Source organism: Amblyomma americanum, chromosome 7 (genome assembly GCF_052857255.1).
Source record: "Amblyomma americanum isolate KBUSLIRL-KWMA chromosome 7, ASM5285725v1, whole genome shotgun sequence".
Lineage (NCBI taxonomy): Eukaryota > Metazoa > Arthropoda > Arachnida > Ixodida > Ixodidae > Amblyomma > Amblyomma americanum.
Window position 1 is genome coordinate 120,599,997 of NC_135503.1, and position 15,811 is coordinate 120,615,807.

Genomic DNA, 15,811 nt, shown 5'->3' on the forward strand with positions numbered 1-15,811 from the left:
AACAGGGCTTAGAACTTGGGAATTCAACAGCCTTACTAAGTATAATTTTTACATGTTTTACTCTACACTCTGATAATCTGACAGACTCGGGGCAGATAATGAAAATGTTTCCTGCGGTACCATGGTTTTCATCGGGCCTGCAGCCACCCACACGGCCAGGCTAGTGTCCCTTTGTTAGCGCACTATGAAGGGTGTTTCACCAAATATTTAAACATTTTTTTTAAATAAGCTGTTTGAGTTAGAAGAGCGTTTTTGCGGCATAGTATTCAGAGCGCTGTAGTATATCGCGGCGACGGAGATGGCTTGCGGCTCCCCGCCTTTCGTGTTCCCCTCGTGTACCTCCAGGCTGCAGAAACTACGTCTTCTCCAGGAACCTTCACTGTAAGAAATAGTGTTTTAAAACGGACATTCATAACGGGCTGCACAGAAAAAACATGTTAGCCCGGAGTACAGTGCTGGCCGCCACCCTCGCCCTCAGACTATGTATTTTGCCATCCCTCCCCGTCACCTCATCATTTCTTTCCTCCCTCACCCTCACTTCACCATGTCTTCCCTCCCTCGCCCTCACCTCACCACGGCTTTCGACCCTCACCCTCATCCTCACGAATTTTCATGTACCATCCTCCCTCACCCTCACCTCATTGAGTGAAATCCTCATGAGGTGAGGGTGAGGACGCCCTCATGAAGACTCGCCCTCATGAGGATGCCCATCTCTGAAGCTGACTATGCAGAAGGCACAGATTGCTAATGTGATTTTGATTTCCTTACAGAATGCCTCCTAAGCCATTTGCTCTACGTCCTCATTTCCAAACGGGATATAGATTTTTAGCCTTTGTTAACTAGCGCACCACTGCCGTCGCACGCAGATTTTCTGCGTCCTGTAGACGGAAACATCAGCTTTGTTATTTGTTATGTTTTGTGTGTGAGGTCATGAAAGTGATATTGGCAAAAGCTAATTGGCAAATTTCTCTTGGCACATAGCATGTTGAGGCTTGGTTTCGACGGAGCCACCCATGCATATGCCGGCTCGTCAGACATTTCGTCGGAAAAAAATGGTGAGCCTCTGCATCCAGTTTCTCCAGGTGGAGACTCATGTAAAAAACGATAACAAATTTTTTCGCAGTTGCTTGTTTTACTTTGAATCCCAACTGTAAAGTACGAGACAAAGCGAAAATGCAAAATAATATTTTGTACGCATAGTACGGACTTTCTTAATTCATAAATGTTGCAGGAATAGATCTTGTGTACTTGTACAGAATAATTCGATAGTCTTCCTTGACATTTATTTTAATATCAATAAACAAGTCCCAGTTATTTAACTATCTGATTAGACTGACAATAGTTTGTTAGGTTTTGGTGCTTGCTGTCACAGCTGTCACTAGCTTGCCACCATATCAGCATCTTCTTGTTTCTGGGATAAATGCATGGGTTTCCTGGCCTCATTCTGGGGTTCCAGTAGAACAAAACACAGCCGTATCATTTTAAGCACCTTTTGCTAAAATTTATATGAAGGAGCGATGGTTGATCCCAAGCCTCTAAAATTTAGAACTAAACTATCTGATTAGACTGACAATAGTTTGTTAGGTTTTGGTGCTTGCTGTAACAGCTGTCACTAGCTTGCCACCATATCAGCATCTTCTTGTTTCTGGGATAAATGCATGGGTTTCCTGGCCTCATTCTGGGGTGCCAGTAGAACAAAACACAGCCGTATCATTTTAAGCACCTTTTGCTAAAATTTATATGAAGGAGCGATGGTTGATCCCAAGCCTCTAAAATTTAGAACTAAACGGTTTATAAGTGATTACAAGCCAACTTGCCATGAGGCACTTTTCAAGTACGCCAGAATTCTGACTTCCATTAGTCATACTTATAGAGGCCACGTGAAGAAGCAAATGATTTAGTTTTTTTTTAATACAAGACACAACTTAAAACATGCTTCCAAGATTTTTTGAGAATTTTTCATTGTGCTACCCGAAACGCAACCACATGCGATTAGTTTGAAGTCGAATTCATGACCGTTGCTCTTTTAGTACACAATCCCCAGTAATGTAACTGAGAGCAGTAGCGCAACTGGGAGCATGTCGCGTGCTATTTTCTGTTTTCCTTTTTTCCATTTCGCAGGCATCTGCAGGGAATGGAAAAAAATTGTACATAAATGCTGGAACGTTAAAAAACGTTCCATCAAACGTATTGCGGAAATTTGTACAAGTTTCATATTCAAACGTTTTCCTAACTTCGTTGGTTTTTAATTTGGTTAATTCATATCGACTGATCATGCAATTTAGCAGAATATAAAAATAGTGTGACTTGCTACATTCGATAGCCAGCGACACGCACTTGGCCGCGTCGTCTTAGAGTGACTCGGCATATTTTTAAACTCTGACTAAAATTAGCTCTGACACTTTTTATACCAGGATTCTGGTCTGGGCTAGTTGGTTGATTGTTTAGAAACGTTGAAGCAGCGCTACGTGACGAAAAGACAAACAAAACACATACCACAGGAGGGGCGCTGACTACCAACGTTTTATTATTTCTTCAAACCAGCACAATATATGCCGTGACCCATGGACCCTGTGATGCAGATGACCACTTACATTGCAAGATATCGTCAAGATACTCACTACAACCATGGGAAAGAAGGTCAGTGCTGGCGAGAATGTGGTAGGAAGTGAATACACAGCACTCTCTAGAAAAACACTTCACTGAGTCACCCAGCGGGGGTTGATAAGCAAGGAGCGTGTTCCGAGAATGACTTTCCTGTTTTCTGTAGAAAAATTGAAGTGGTGCTGATACACCCGTCTCTTGCCGTTTCAATGACATAACCTTCAATCATATCCCGTTCAATTTTGGCCTTTGCCGTCACCAAAAATTTTGTGCCCTATATCAAAGGCTGGCACCTGTAGCTGGGTCGACTGCAATGGTCGGACATGTGTCCCCTTGACTTGTTCGATTTATTTAGGATGTGCTCACATCCTCTTTCACTACAAGAATGACCAGTCTGCCCAATGTGTACCTTCCCGCATGTAAGAGTGTCGCATATAATTAGGAGTCGAAAATAAAATTATGAAGGAAAGAGGTGTGAAGAAGACGACGTGGATTAAAGACTAAAGAAGATGAAGAAGGAGCGTTCGGTGAGGTGGAGAGAGATGATTGGGGGAGAAGGATTCGGCGAGGTGGAGAGAGTTGATTGGTGGAGAAGAGAAGAAGGAGAAGACGACGACAAGGTTTACTTGGACTAACGCCAAGACTATAAAAGAGCGAGGTAGAGCGAGGCACGGGGGGGGGGAGAACAGAGAAGCGGAGGAACCGGCAGGTTAGGGACGCTTCGGCTGGAAGAGAGCGACGCCGGCTACTGCTCCGTTGAGCTCGCGTTCTACGGCTTCGCATCGTGGACTTCCTGCCGTGCCTGAGCCCGTTCCGGGGAATCAAAGGAGGACGCTACCACCTGCTACGGCCAGGGGTGGCTCCAGTGCGGTTGCCACCCATCCGGGTGGTGCCCCCACGCCAACAGCACCGGCATCACCTCCACGGGCACTTGGACCGGGAGCTTATACGACGCAGCCAGCGTCGACGCCAGCGACGCCAGCCCAAGCACGTCGAACGCCGCCTCGACGCCGGCTACTGGATGCATACAATGCCGCAGCCGCACCGAACCAACCGTGAGCACGAACGCCGACCGCTAACAGTAAAACGCTAGTAGCAGACGCTGGTAGCGGTGTTCCCGGGTCGTGTGTATTTATAGTCTGTGTTTTGTGTTAAATGTGTTCTTTTGTGTTCTAGTGCGTGTGTCACGTAGGGGACAATAAATGTGAGTTTGTGAGGCCTGTTGCCTAGTCCATTCTTTCGGTTCGAGTGTTATTCGGGGAGATCCGTGACAAAGAGGAATCTGGTGCACCCCTCCGGAATGGCATTCTGTGCAGTGGCAAAGATGTTTGGCCCTGCAGGCTGCTCGTTTCTTTCAGTTTACCACATAGCATATTCTTACCAACTTGCAAGGAGCAGAAAACGCAACGCTTACATCGTAACTGGTTGCAATCTTAACACAGAAACTATAAAAAAATGAAACATTTCTGAGGCAGGCGACAACACAGGGCAGTACTGACAACTGACCGTTGTAGTACCGCCCTGTGTTGTCGCCTGCCTCAGTCCCGTCCTGTTTTGCGGTTTTGCTCTTCATAATGTCCCAGGTAGTTTTATCTTGTTTTATTTGCTAGCTATGTTTCGTTTGATTGCCTCCTTTTGGTGCATTACGTGCCAGCGCACGCAGGCGCTTCCTTTTTCGCCTGCTATAGGCAGCATGTATGGCGTCTCGCTTCATTTCGCACTTTGACGTGTCATTTTCCTCGCCCGCTCCTCAGCGGCCATCGCTATTAGTTGCGGCGATAACGACTTGGAAAGTATAGCGAGAGCAGCAATCTAAACGCGGAAGAGGCCAGGGATTGGCGTAGATTACAGACCTACACTTTCCCAAACCTTCATAAATTTCATATTACCTTTCAAGCGGCCGTGGTGGCTGAGTGGTTATGGCGCTCGGCTGCTGGCCCGAAAGACGCGGGTTCAATCCTGGCCGCGGCGGTTGAATTTCGATGGGGGCGAAATTCTAGAGGCCCGTGTAGTGTGCGATGTCAGTGCACGTTAAACAAGCCCAGGCGGTCGAAATTTCCGGAGCCCTTCAGTACGGCGTCCCTCATTGTCTGAGTCGCTTTGGGACGTTAAACACCCATAAACCAAAACAATCATATTACCTTTCCGGATCAATAAGACGGGGTTTGCCCTTTGTGTCGAGAGATTCCCCCACATACCACGTAACATGGGGAACACCCATAAACCAAAACAATCATATTACCTTTCCGGATCAATAAGACGGGGTTTGCCCTTTGTGTCGTGAGATTCCCCCACATACCACGTAACATGGGGATGCTCTGGCGACAAATCCTCAGTCTTAAATATACACCACTCCAAGGAACATTGGGAGATCACCCTGCTCAGCTCAGAACTGGCAACGCAGCGCACGTTGGCCATTATGATCCTGAACTAAGGATTGCGCCCTCACCTTAACTTTTTTCTCTCTCTTGCTGCTTTGTTAATAATAAGGGTTTTCATCATCATCACCCAGCTTCTGTAGCGACGAAGACCGGGCAAGTTGGAAATTCTTCGTGGCGGCAGCGCGGCAGCACGGCCTCTGGACAGCCCAGCGTTTCCCCTCGATGAGTAGTACTAGAGTGCACGCCTCACATACAAACTTTTTTTTTTAATTTCAAAAGTGGTGGGGAATGTTTAAAACGAAATAAGTATATTTATTTAAATGAAAGAGAATAGCTGGCAAAATAATGTTATACATTACGCTTTTTGGTGCTTGCAGACTACCAAAAACTGGTTGCAAGCGCATGCATTTTACCAGCAACATTAGTTTTCGCAGCGTTGTAAAACGGCCAGCTATCGGCGACGCATGTGAAATGAAAACTCGCGACACGCTTCGCAGGAAACAATGGAGGAGCAGCCGCGCTGTTCGCTCAATTTGCAAAATTGCTTGCATGTGCCCCAACCTCGGCTGCTCAACTCTTCAGGACCAACGAGCCCTGGTGACAAGAGTCTGGGCCGCCGCGGAGGCCACAGCAGTCCCGGACTAAGGGATCCCTTCTCGTGATTGCGAGGGCCGGGCCTTTGAGGCCTGGTCCAAGCAATACCTCTTTTGTAAATGGTATAAATAAATCTTTTGCACCACCACCACTCTCAGGCGCCCGCGGCTATAGGAACCGGTCTGCTTATGCGCGCGGCGTGACAAGTGAGCAGTACGAGCTCCGAAGATTCGGTCTGCCTAAGCCAGATGTTTTGCGCTTCCGCTCACGCGCCGTGGCGCACCGTAAGTGGGAGCCGGTTTACAAAAATTTGAGAAAGTGCGTGTGTGGGGGGCGGGGGCTCTCGGTGACTGTTTTTTTGACGGCATGAAGCTCTCTCAGGTAACCCCAAATTTTTTTGCAATCCTTTCATCTCCCCAAATTTGTTCACGGCCTGACGTTCTTTCAGCTTGCTCGAGATGGGGAGCGAGCCAACACCAGCAGCATGGAGATGAATGCCCCTTTTCGACTCCTGTTGCGGCACTGCGCTGCGCTCTGAGCACTCGGAACGTGCGCCTAGGAAGTGTTCATTGCGTTGCCTCATTAAAGGAGTATAGACCAGATTATTTCACACTCGTACGAAGCCCGTGAGCGCTCTCCTACTCTCGACACCATTCGCCATCTGTCGCGCTGCCCGTTGGACTGCGGGCGGCTCTCACCGACACCGAGCGTAGAATGCGTGTTTCCGTGTTCTTCGGTTCCTACGTTGATGTGCTCCATCTCATAATGTACCACCTTTGTCCGTAATGTTTCGAGACTGATTTATTTTCTTCTCTAGAAATAATTCCACAAAACAAATGTTGGTGCGTATGTGTAGGGTCATCTTTTCGGACTAACCTGTGTTATGTTAACTGCTATGGCAGTCGCTAGATGGCACTACATGTAGAAAAATACTCTGTCTCTAGTTATCTGCGCATTATACTGTGAGTGATAATTAAGAGAAGGACGTCCCCGTCCGACAGCGTGTAAACATAAAATTCTGTGCGAGGCTTGGCACGACAGCCACACAGGCATACGAGCTCCTTCGTGACGCTTACGGCAACAAGAAATTATCGCGGGCGTGAGTTTTCGAGTTTCACAAGAGGTTCGTTTCGGGAAGAACGCCGGTGGAAGACGACACAAGGCAAGGACGTCTTTCAACATTACGGAATGAAAACAACGTGGCTCGGATCAAGGAGATCGTAAAGCAAGACCGTACGATTACAGTCCGCATGTTATCAGATGCTCTCGACATTAGTAAGACAACATGCCATCAATTTTTGCGTGAACACTTGGGAAAACGAAAGCTGAATGCCAGACTTATTGTGCCGCACTCCCTAACATAGGACCAGAAGGACACGCGGACATCAGTGAGCGCTGATTTGCTCTCCGAGGCAGTGCAGAATGCTGCATTCATCGACAGCATCAATGCTGAAGACGAAACATAGTGCTTTCAATACGATCCTCAAACTAAGAGGAAAAGTGCCGAATGGCGGTCCACAAGCTCTCCGACGTCGAGAAAGGTTTGGACGACAGAAGACCGAAAGAAAAACGACGCTGATGGCTTTTCGATGCCAGAGGTTTTATACCACAAGTTCGTCCCACAAGGGCAGACGGTCAATCAGGAGTTTTATATCCGCGTGCTCCAACACTTGCGTGACGCACTGCGATGCCGTCGCCATGACTTATGGGCATCTGGACAATGGAGCCTTCTCCACGATAACACAAGTCCGCGCACTGCTCTCTGAGCGTGACAAAATTTCTCGCCAAGCACAGCATTACTGTATTTCCCCATCCGCCATACTCGCCTGACCTGTCCCTATGTGCTTTTTTCCTGTTTCCATGTGTGAAGAGAGCCCTAAAAGGTATTTGGATAGAGAACATGGAGGCCATTCAAGGCGCCACGAAAAAGGAGCTGACAGCCCTGGCAAAAGAAGCGTTTTCCGACCTCAATAAGCGTTGGAAGCTGTGTATAGACTGCAAGGGAGACGATTTTGAAGTGTTGCTGCACAAATGACTTCAATCTTTTTAAACGGACTCAGTCTCGGAGCTTCCCGGACAAAGCTATATGGGTACGTGACATTTTCTCTCTACCAGACCGTTCTGTGGTTATCTGACACACCTTGTCACTCGTTTAGGTTACATTCAAGGGCAGTCGACCAGGTTAGGTGCGGATTGGAAACAGGTACTTATGAGCATATTTCTGCGCTTTCGTGTCTTTTGTTTTAATCTTACGTACGCTACCATTTATGATCATTTTATAAGCTAGAATGTAGATTTATTGGTTTGACTCGAAGGTGCAGTGATGTGCAAGCGGCAGCAGGATCGGCCGGCTGCGTACTGCAGGTTGTACAGACGAAGCGCGTGTTTTCAATCACCAGTACGTCTTCAGCATCCGTGTGCTGAGCTTTCTACAACCTTTGTCCGTAAAGTTCTTGGCCTGCGTACATAAATAAAAAATGCGTTTAACATTTAAATAATTTGTGCAGCACCCCTTGGAAATAGTCTCCCATGCAGTCTATACACAGCTTCCAACGCTTCTTGAGGTCTTCGAAACAGTTTGAAAACGCATCTTTGACAGGGCTATCAGCTCATTTGTTGTGGTGTCTTGAACGGCCTCGACGCTCCCCATACAGCGACCTTTTAGGCCCTCTTCACACGAGGAAACAGGAAAAGATCGTATGAGGAGAGATCAGCCGAGTATGGCGGATGGGGAAATACGGTAATGCTTTGCTTGGCGAGAAATTTTGCCACGCTCGGCGAGCAGTGTGCGGACCTGTGTTATCGTGGAGAAGGCTCCATTGTCCAGATGCCCATAAGTCAGGGCGACGGCATCGCAGTGCATCCCGCATGTGTTGGCGCACGCGGATATTAAACGCCTCATTCACCGTCTGCACTGGTGGGACGAACTCGTGGTGTATGAAACCTCTGGCATCGAAAGAAGCTATCAGCATCGTCTTTGTTTTGGTCTTCTGTCACCGCACCTTTCTTGACGCCGGAGAGCTTGTGGACCGCCATTCGGCGCTCGGCCTCTTTGCTTTGAGGATCGCATTGAAAACACTGTTTCGTCTTCAGCAATGATGCTGTCGACGAATGTAGCATCCTTCTCCGCGTCCGAGAGCAAATCAGCGCTTACTGATGCCCACGTGTCTTTCTGGTCCTGTGTGAGGGAGTGCGGCACAAGTCTGACATTAAGCTTTCGTTTCTCCAAGTTCTCAGGCACAATTTGGTGGCATGTTGTCTTAATAATGTCGAGAGCATCTCATAGCATGCTGACGGTAATAGTGCGGTCTTGCTGTTCGATTTCCCTGATTCAAGCCAGGCTATTTTCATTCCGTGAATTGAAGGGCGTCCTTGCCTTGTGTCGTCTTCCACCGACGTTCTCGCCGAAACGAACCTCTTGTGCCACTCGAAAACTCGCGCCCGCGATAATGTCTCGTTGCCGTAAGCGCCACGAAGGAGCTCATACGTCTGTGTGGCTGTCTTGCCAAGCTTCACACCGAATTTTATGTTCACACGCTGTTAGAGGTGGACGTCCATCTCTACACATTCACTTACAGTAGAATGCGCAGGTGACTTTTGCAGTCGAATGCGCAGTCGAATGCAATTTTACAGTAGAATGCACAGACGAACTTTTCTTGCTTGTTTTGAAAGTGTATTTTTTTGCCATGCGGCCAATGTTCGATCTAATTCGGGGTGTAGGCCTCGTCAGGAGGTTTGTCTCAGCTTCCTCTTTTGCCTCACCTACGAGGGCATATTGTATTATATGGCCAAATAAAAATACTACTAAAAATACTACTACTACTACTAGTGGCCACGTATTTTGTACGTGTGGTGCCATCTATAGGCTGCCACAGCAATTAACATAAATAGCTCAGGTTAGCGCGAAAAGATGGCGCTACAAACACGCACCAACATTTTTGGGGGGAATTGATTCTAGAGAAGAAAATAAATCAGTCTCGAAACTTTACAGACAGAGGTTGCATTGCTCCCATTAAGCATAATTCGTGTACAGGAATGTAATCACGACCCACGCTATTTTAGGTTGCTATTTCGGCACAAATGTCTGAAGGATCGGCAGGGTGAAGTGCTGACCATAGTATCATTCTTCGTTTGGTACCTGTCTGAATAACAGCAATTCATACATTATTTTATGGCACCCGGCAGCTGACCCGAAAGACGCAGGTTCAATCCCGCTCGTAACAGTGGAATTTCGATAGAGGCGAAATTATAGCGGCCCGTATAATATGCGATGTCAGTGCATGTTAAAGATCCCCAGGCTATTGATAATATCCAGTGCAGCGTCCCTGTTAGCTTGAGTCTCTTTAGGACGTTAACCCTATAAAACAAACCATGTTGTCCCCGGTTCTAGCCAGTGGATACTATGGTAAGAATGAGTGTCCCTCTCAGCTCTCGGCTGCCCGTGTGTGTTTGCGGCGTATGGGAAAGGTGCCGTAGGAAGTCGAAGCGCTGCACCTCCCTCCACTCCGGGGCCCCTGTATGAATACCGCGTTTAGGTTCGATATCCTCCTGGAGAACTCCATTATGTAGACCAAATTTTAGGAGACAAAAATCCGTCCTTAATGGCTTATTTTCCACATATGCAAAAGTAAATTCTCTACTTTACATTCATAGATGCCTGGGAGTCCTCATACCACTCTTGGGGCAGTATTGCAGCGTTCAAGCAATGCAAGCACGGCCGTGCAATGGCAGGTTCTCCCAGCGGTGGGCCTTGTGCGACCCTGGTTGCTCTTCCCGAATGAACAATCATTAATTTAACTGCCACTTGACACGATGGGCAGTTTGCTGGCTATCCGCTGGGCGGGTTGTGTTGATGCCTCAAGGTCATGTAACCTAGGTGGCCTAACTGTCTGCTATGTTGTTCCCTGGTGGCCACATGCCAGAGCCATGTCCATAGTTTTTTGCTCACAACACCGACGCCAGGTTTTCTGCGTGATGGGACCTTTAACGCTATCGCGTCAAAAGAAGCATTATATAATCCTGTTTGCAGTAGGGGTGATTATATTGTCACGCATGAATGAGGGAGACCACAGTTCATAAGAAACAGCGGCGGACTTCGGCGAACATTGTCGTTGTTAATACCCTCATACAATGGCGAACGTCTTGACCACAGCTCCAAATCGCTATCACTTTAACTTCCTCTTTTTGAGGCGGCACGGTCTTCAGGTCAGCGCTAAGGGAACATGGAGAATGCACTGTGTCACTGGCAGGGAAGAAAGAGCATCGTCTCGAGGCTAATAAAAGATGTGACCATTCAATGTGGGTGTTGTTAGGGTTTCATAGAGGATGACTTCTTGAGATATCGCAAGATCGCGAAATGTGTTGGCAGAGAAAAACATTGTTTGCCGTTTACGGTGAGGGAGCGTTTTCCAGGAACTTCCAAGAATGGCGTGTGCAGAGAACACTCGCGCCCTGCAGCTGCACCAGATGTGTTGTTGGGATTACCGCATAAGATACTAGCGCTGCATCACAGGGTGAAATTTTCCAAAGCAAATCTGCAGCAGCAAAAGCACACGCGCGTTCGGCGGTCATGGAAGTAGTGATGGGAGGTCTCGGAAAAAAAAAGAACATAAAAAATCCTGTTTTTTGTAGTCTGCTCTAAAAGCATGGAAATCATGAAAAATATTGCGTTTCCTAGTCCTTACGGAGGCATTCACAGGTGGGAGAATTCTACTTCTTTCGAGTGTGTAGTGGGCACACGCCACAAAACAACGACATGCCTTTGGGCGCCGGGGCTGGTATATCGTGCGGAAATCAACCCCCGGGGGGGGGGGGGGGGGGGGGTGAGAGAGTTTTATCTCGGCCAGCACAAACGCGCCAAGCCAAACGAAGGGTCGGCTAGTGGCTACCATCATTAAAGATAAAGTAGTTAAGCAAACTGAAACTAGTAGCAACGCTAGGGGCAAAACGGGTGCCTGCTGATCGCTCCGCCTCTAGGGCACGGTAGGTGACGTTATCAACCACCTTGACGAAAGCCGTATCTCGCTTAGCAGACTTTATGAACGATTATTCCGGTTAAGACATAGAGTATGATGGACACGTGTGTAATAGTACGCGCAAAAATGAACCGCTTTGAGTTTAATTGATGCAGTTCCACACTAATTCGTGGTTTAGACGTGACGTCCTGCTTGCTTGTGTACTTCGCCACGGCATACTAAGCTCCTGTATTTTCGCACAGTATTTTTACGTTCCCTTACAACCGACCTAGATTTTTTTTTTATTTGTGAACGGTGCAGTTCTAAGATTAGACACTTCTGAGGTTGGGCGCATGTTTCATACATATGGGTGTAAACATCATAGGAGGTGACCTCCAACCTCTCGCCTTGTCAACTGGAGCGCATTTTGCATACCCCGCGTCTTAGTACGGCGTATAAAATATCTTGCTGTTTCGTCTACGGTTCAATTATTTCGAAATAAAGTTTTCTCTAATCGCCAGGACGAACGCTATTCTCATTGGGAGTGTTTGTTTGAGCCGTGCTCGTAACCGGAAATTAGCGACGTTCATTAGCAAATGTGAAATATGCGCGGGAAAAGCCGATAATTTCTTCACGTAGTTTTTTTTTTCGGACAAAGTCTGTAGGCGCTTACCTGCTACCAAACTCAATTCATCGGGTTCGTAGTTCCGCGGCTCCTCTGGTAGCTGCACTATTGTGTGCGTGCAGTGGGCCGCTGTCAAGACCCATTTCCTGTCAATTATGGTCCCACCACAAACGGCCGGCTTCTGTAAGAAAAGATTACAGACAGCTTTTGAGTCTTCTTCATTGAAAGCGGCATTGTGATAAGCGCTGATATATTTTCTGACTTCCTGTCTTCCCCAAAGGAACACACTTTCGAAATGGTGATAATTACGAACGACAGACAGCTCAGTTTGGTTAGCAATCAAATATTTAGTAGGTAAACAATTGAAGACCTTGAAAAGCGTCAGGTTCTATTTATCTCGAACACTGCATTAGAAGTTCATACAGATTGGGCCAACATGATCATTTCTGGCACTAAAAAGGATGCTCTCTGCAGTGTTCTGCTATAAAGATATAAGCGCACCTTACAGAGCGCGAGTTTCTCGAGATGACGAAAAAAATTGGTTTCCAAAAGTTAATTCATGTTTATAAGGTACATATTTCACTCTCAAAATACATGCTGAACATTAAGTCAAGATCATTGCACTTGGCGATAAGCGTTGCTGCAGTCTAAAATTCTAGTAGACAGCGCATATATTTGGAGCTTACGAAGGAATATTGTAACTCCTGTCCGTGAGGAGAACGATTGCATTTTTAATGATTATTTATTTAGAGATACTGCGATGAAAGCCAAAGTGAGGGAAATTATGTGAAGTACGGAATTCCATATAGAGGTTGGCCACTTCAAATTTTGTCTTTTCACAACTTGCGTAGATGATCTGGTTCTGAAATGTGTGCGGAAATTAAACTGTGATTCGAATCGAGACAAATATGATCGTGCATGCTACTGATAGGTCGGACTCAAATGAAAACGCCAAATAGTTCGAAGTACAGAAAACCGCCATTTTAAGATTTTTAAGCTTGATCCTAGAATGTGGTTCACCAGGTCTTGGAGCGAGCCGCGAAGTATATTGAAATATTTAAGCATGACATTTTCAGGTGAATAGTCAGATAATAGAAACTACTTCGGCACCTTCTGGTGCCATGAAACCGGGATCGAATGCCATTCGCTGGAAACAATGTGCTTCAAATAACAGCGCTCATTCATAAATTACAGTCGCTTTAAAGACGCGCTAAAATCAACTCTCACAATCACTTCAGACAAATGCGCCGAGACAAGTGCCGAATGCAAGGCTACAGACCTATGTTCAGTGCTGGAAAGTGCCATGCAAAATTTTGAATTTTTAGTCAAGGGAGTCAAGAATGCGATCGCCAATAAATGGTGGAATGCTGAGTGCACGCGTGCATACAGACGACAGAAAGCAGCCTGGAAGAAACTCCTTGTAAATCAATGCCCCAAAAATTCGTTGGATTATAAGTACGTCGCAGCAACATTTAGGCGCACTGTCTCCCGTGCAAAGGAGTATAATACAAGTCATTATGATTTTCTTTCACAATCAGGAATTAAAGGACCTTCGTTTAATTTCATCAGGAGCAGAAAAGTGATTCCACCGGCTGCAAACATTGAATCTCTCTTTGAGTCCCCTGCTGACATCGCCAAGGCTTCAGACGGCATTGCTTGTGGCCTAGAGTTTCGCTTTACATCTGCTCTACCTTCTCCAGGTATATTCACATACACCTTGAGTGATTTTATTGATGTCTCTATGCCTTAGCTGTCCCAAATTGTTCTGCGCCGATCCCCAGCGGCTCCTGGCCCCGATAAGGTCTCTTCACCTATGATCAAAATTTTTTTCATCGAGTCTGCTGAAGGCCTATTGGCTCTAGTTAACCATTCAAGTAAAGGTCTTTGGATACCCCAGGAGTGGCGTCTTGCTGAAAAAGTTCCACCGCCTAAAGAGCAAGGGGAAGGTTTTACTTTAGACAACTTACGCTTTATTTCATTAACATTGAACCTAGTGAAATTGGTGGAAAAGGTCCTGCTCAATCGTGTCATTTCTTTCATTTCAGCGAATGCTCGCTTGAAGCCCTGTCAAAAAGGCTTCAGGCCAGGCTGTTCGATTTAGTGTCCTCATAGTGAGCTCGACAGTCTTATTAAATTAGCTCGCAACAGTAAACAATTTTCCGCGCTTCTCTCTTTGGATGTCAGCAAAGCCTACGACAGCGTTGAGCACTCGAAGCTGTTACACAGATGACAGGAACTTAATTTTCCAAATTATTTTGTAGCCCGGACCTCTGCGTTCTTGGAAAACAGGAAATTTTATTGCGGCGAAACACGCGTTTCTTCTAGAAGATCTGGACAGACAAGATGCGTGCCGCAAGGATCAGTTCTCTCCCCTGTTCTTTTCAACATCTTTCTAAGCTCAATTCTATGCATTCATAATGTGAAACTTATATGTACGCCGATGATATCGCATGTTTTGCCCCCGTAAATGATATTCAAGGTGCTTGTCAAACCTGGCGAATTGCATCAATGTTCTCGATAGCTGGTTAGGAAGAATTCATCTGCCCCTCAATGTGAAGAAATCCGCATTGTTAGTTTTTCCATTTTCTCATCCTGAAAATATCTCTCTTGTCTATAGAAATCACATAACTCATCAAGTTCAGGCGATGTATCTTGGACTAATATAATACACTACTCAGCCTAGCGGGCACACATTAAGCAAGTTTCCGCGAAAGAGCCCGGGCCGTTGGCATCCTGCGCAGGCTTTGCAGTGCTATGTCAGGCATGAGAAGGCTCACACTTCCACTGATTTATAATATCTACATCCGCCCAATTTTGGAGTTCACCTGTGTTTTATCCTCAGGATCTCCTGCCAATAAACTTCGCCCTCTTGTGCTCTTGAAGCGTGGGGCATTGCGCGTCTGTCTGGCGTTTCCAAAATGTGTCGCCAATGCCGTACTGCACCTTCAGGCGCGAGGTTTCAGCAAGGTTTCGCATTTTAACAGTTCAAACACTTTTAAAAATGTGCGACTCATTTCGTCACGCTTCCAGTTTACTATTTGTTAGTCAACCTGCAGTATTTTCTAACGCCGCCAGGTCTCGCTTGCATACTCCGCATCCTCTCCTTCGTACCCTAAAAATTCATTGCACAGATGTCCACCTGACTTATAAAACCTCTCTTTCTGTCCAGATAGCATTTGTTGACATTTTATAATAGAATGAAAAACCGCAGCCCTTTCCTCTTCTTCATGGTTCTTTTCAGGGCCACCTAAGGACCTTTCCCTCTCATATTTTTAGAGCTGCCAATGCCTCGCAGGATGGTGAAAAGGCAAGTCTGGGCATTTTTTCACCTTCATTGAGTTGGTCCTTTTCTCTCCGTTTTCTGACTTCAGTCCAAATTATCTGGCTGAATTATTAGCAGTAATCGTAGCCTTAAGTAAATTAAAAACTACCAATTCCCAACTAATGGTTATGACGGACTCCCTGTCCATTTCTCTTCATTGTCCTCGCCCACTGAGGAACGGGCATTGCGGTTCTTTAAGTTCCTGGTCCCGCTCCATCTAAAATCGGCATGGTTGCTTTGGGTACCAGGGCACATAGGTTCAATTAAATGAGGTTGCACATTCCTTAGCAAGGGTTCATTATTGTTACCCTGCCAATCTGTGCATATACAG

General features: G+C 46.4%; 1 protein-coding gene across 4 annotated transcripts in view; it reads right to left on the reverse strand.

Annotated features, from left to right (window-relative positions):
• The window catches only part of LOC144099515 (complement factor B-like), a 333,633-nt gene that overhangs the window by 60,257 nt on the left and 257,565 nt on the right, over positions 1–15,811 (reverse strand). For all 4 annotated transcript variants that reach the window (XM_077632874.1, XM_077632872.1, XM_077632873.1 and 1 more), the window contains one exon: positions 12,207–12,339. In XM_077632874.1, coding sequence (XP_077489000.1) covers positions 12,207–12,339 — 133 coding nt within the window. The remainder of the gene's footprint in view (positions 1–12,206; positions 12,340–15,811) is intronic.